Source organism: Eimeria mitis, genomic scaffold, assembly GCF_000499745.2.
Source record: "Eimeria mitis Houghton genomic scaffold, Emh_scaff2540, whole genome shotgun sequence".
NCBI lineage: Eukaryota > Apicomplexa > Conoidasida > Eucoccidiorida > Eimeriidae > Eimeria > Eimeria mitis.
Window position 1 is genome coordinate 1,331 of NW_013570881.1, and position 488 is coordinate 1,818.

The 488-nt window shown below is 48.4% G+C and overlaps 1 protein-coding gene across 1 annotated transcript in view; it reads right to left on the reverse strand.

Moving 5' to 3' along the window:
* Positions 1-474: 474 nt before the first annotated feature.
* EMH_0055290 (glucose transporter, putative) overlaps positions 475-488 on the reverse strand; it is a gene marked incomplete at both ends in the record, with an annotated part of 3,866 nt that continues 3,852 nt past the window's right edge. Inside the window, one exon of the mRNA XM_013497219.1 lies at positions 475-486. Within this exon, the coding sequence (XP_013352673.1) occupies positions 475-486 (12 nt within the window). The remainder of the gene's footprint in view (positions 487-488) is intronic.

Genomic DNA, 488 nt, shown 5'->3' on the forward strand with positions numbered 1-488 from the left:
GCGGTGACGGGGCGGCGATAGCTGCAACACAAACCCTAAACCCTAAACCCTAAACCCTAAACCCTAGAACGAAAATTCTAAACCGGAAACCCTAAACCCTAAACCCTAAACCCTTGTAGGGGTTTATGGAGAATAAAAAAAGTATCATAGTTCAGAGTAGATGTATATACACATATTTTAATCATTAGGGTTTAATGTTTAGGGTTTAGGGTTTAGGGTTTAGGGTTTAGGGTTTATACCTCTGCAGCAACAACAGTTGAAATACAAGCCCAGGATGCCCCCCAAATGAAGATCATCAGCAGCAGCAGCAAACCGCTGCAGGTGCTGGTGACTGCAGCAGCAAAAAGCTGCTCGGGTGTATAGGCAGCTTCAGCAGCAGCAGCAGCAGCAGCAGCAGCAGCAGGAGCAGCAGCAGCAGCAGCAGGAGCAGCAGCAGCATGCAGAGATGATGCTGTACACTGCTGCAGCAAACCCTCAGGCAACAGCTT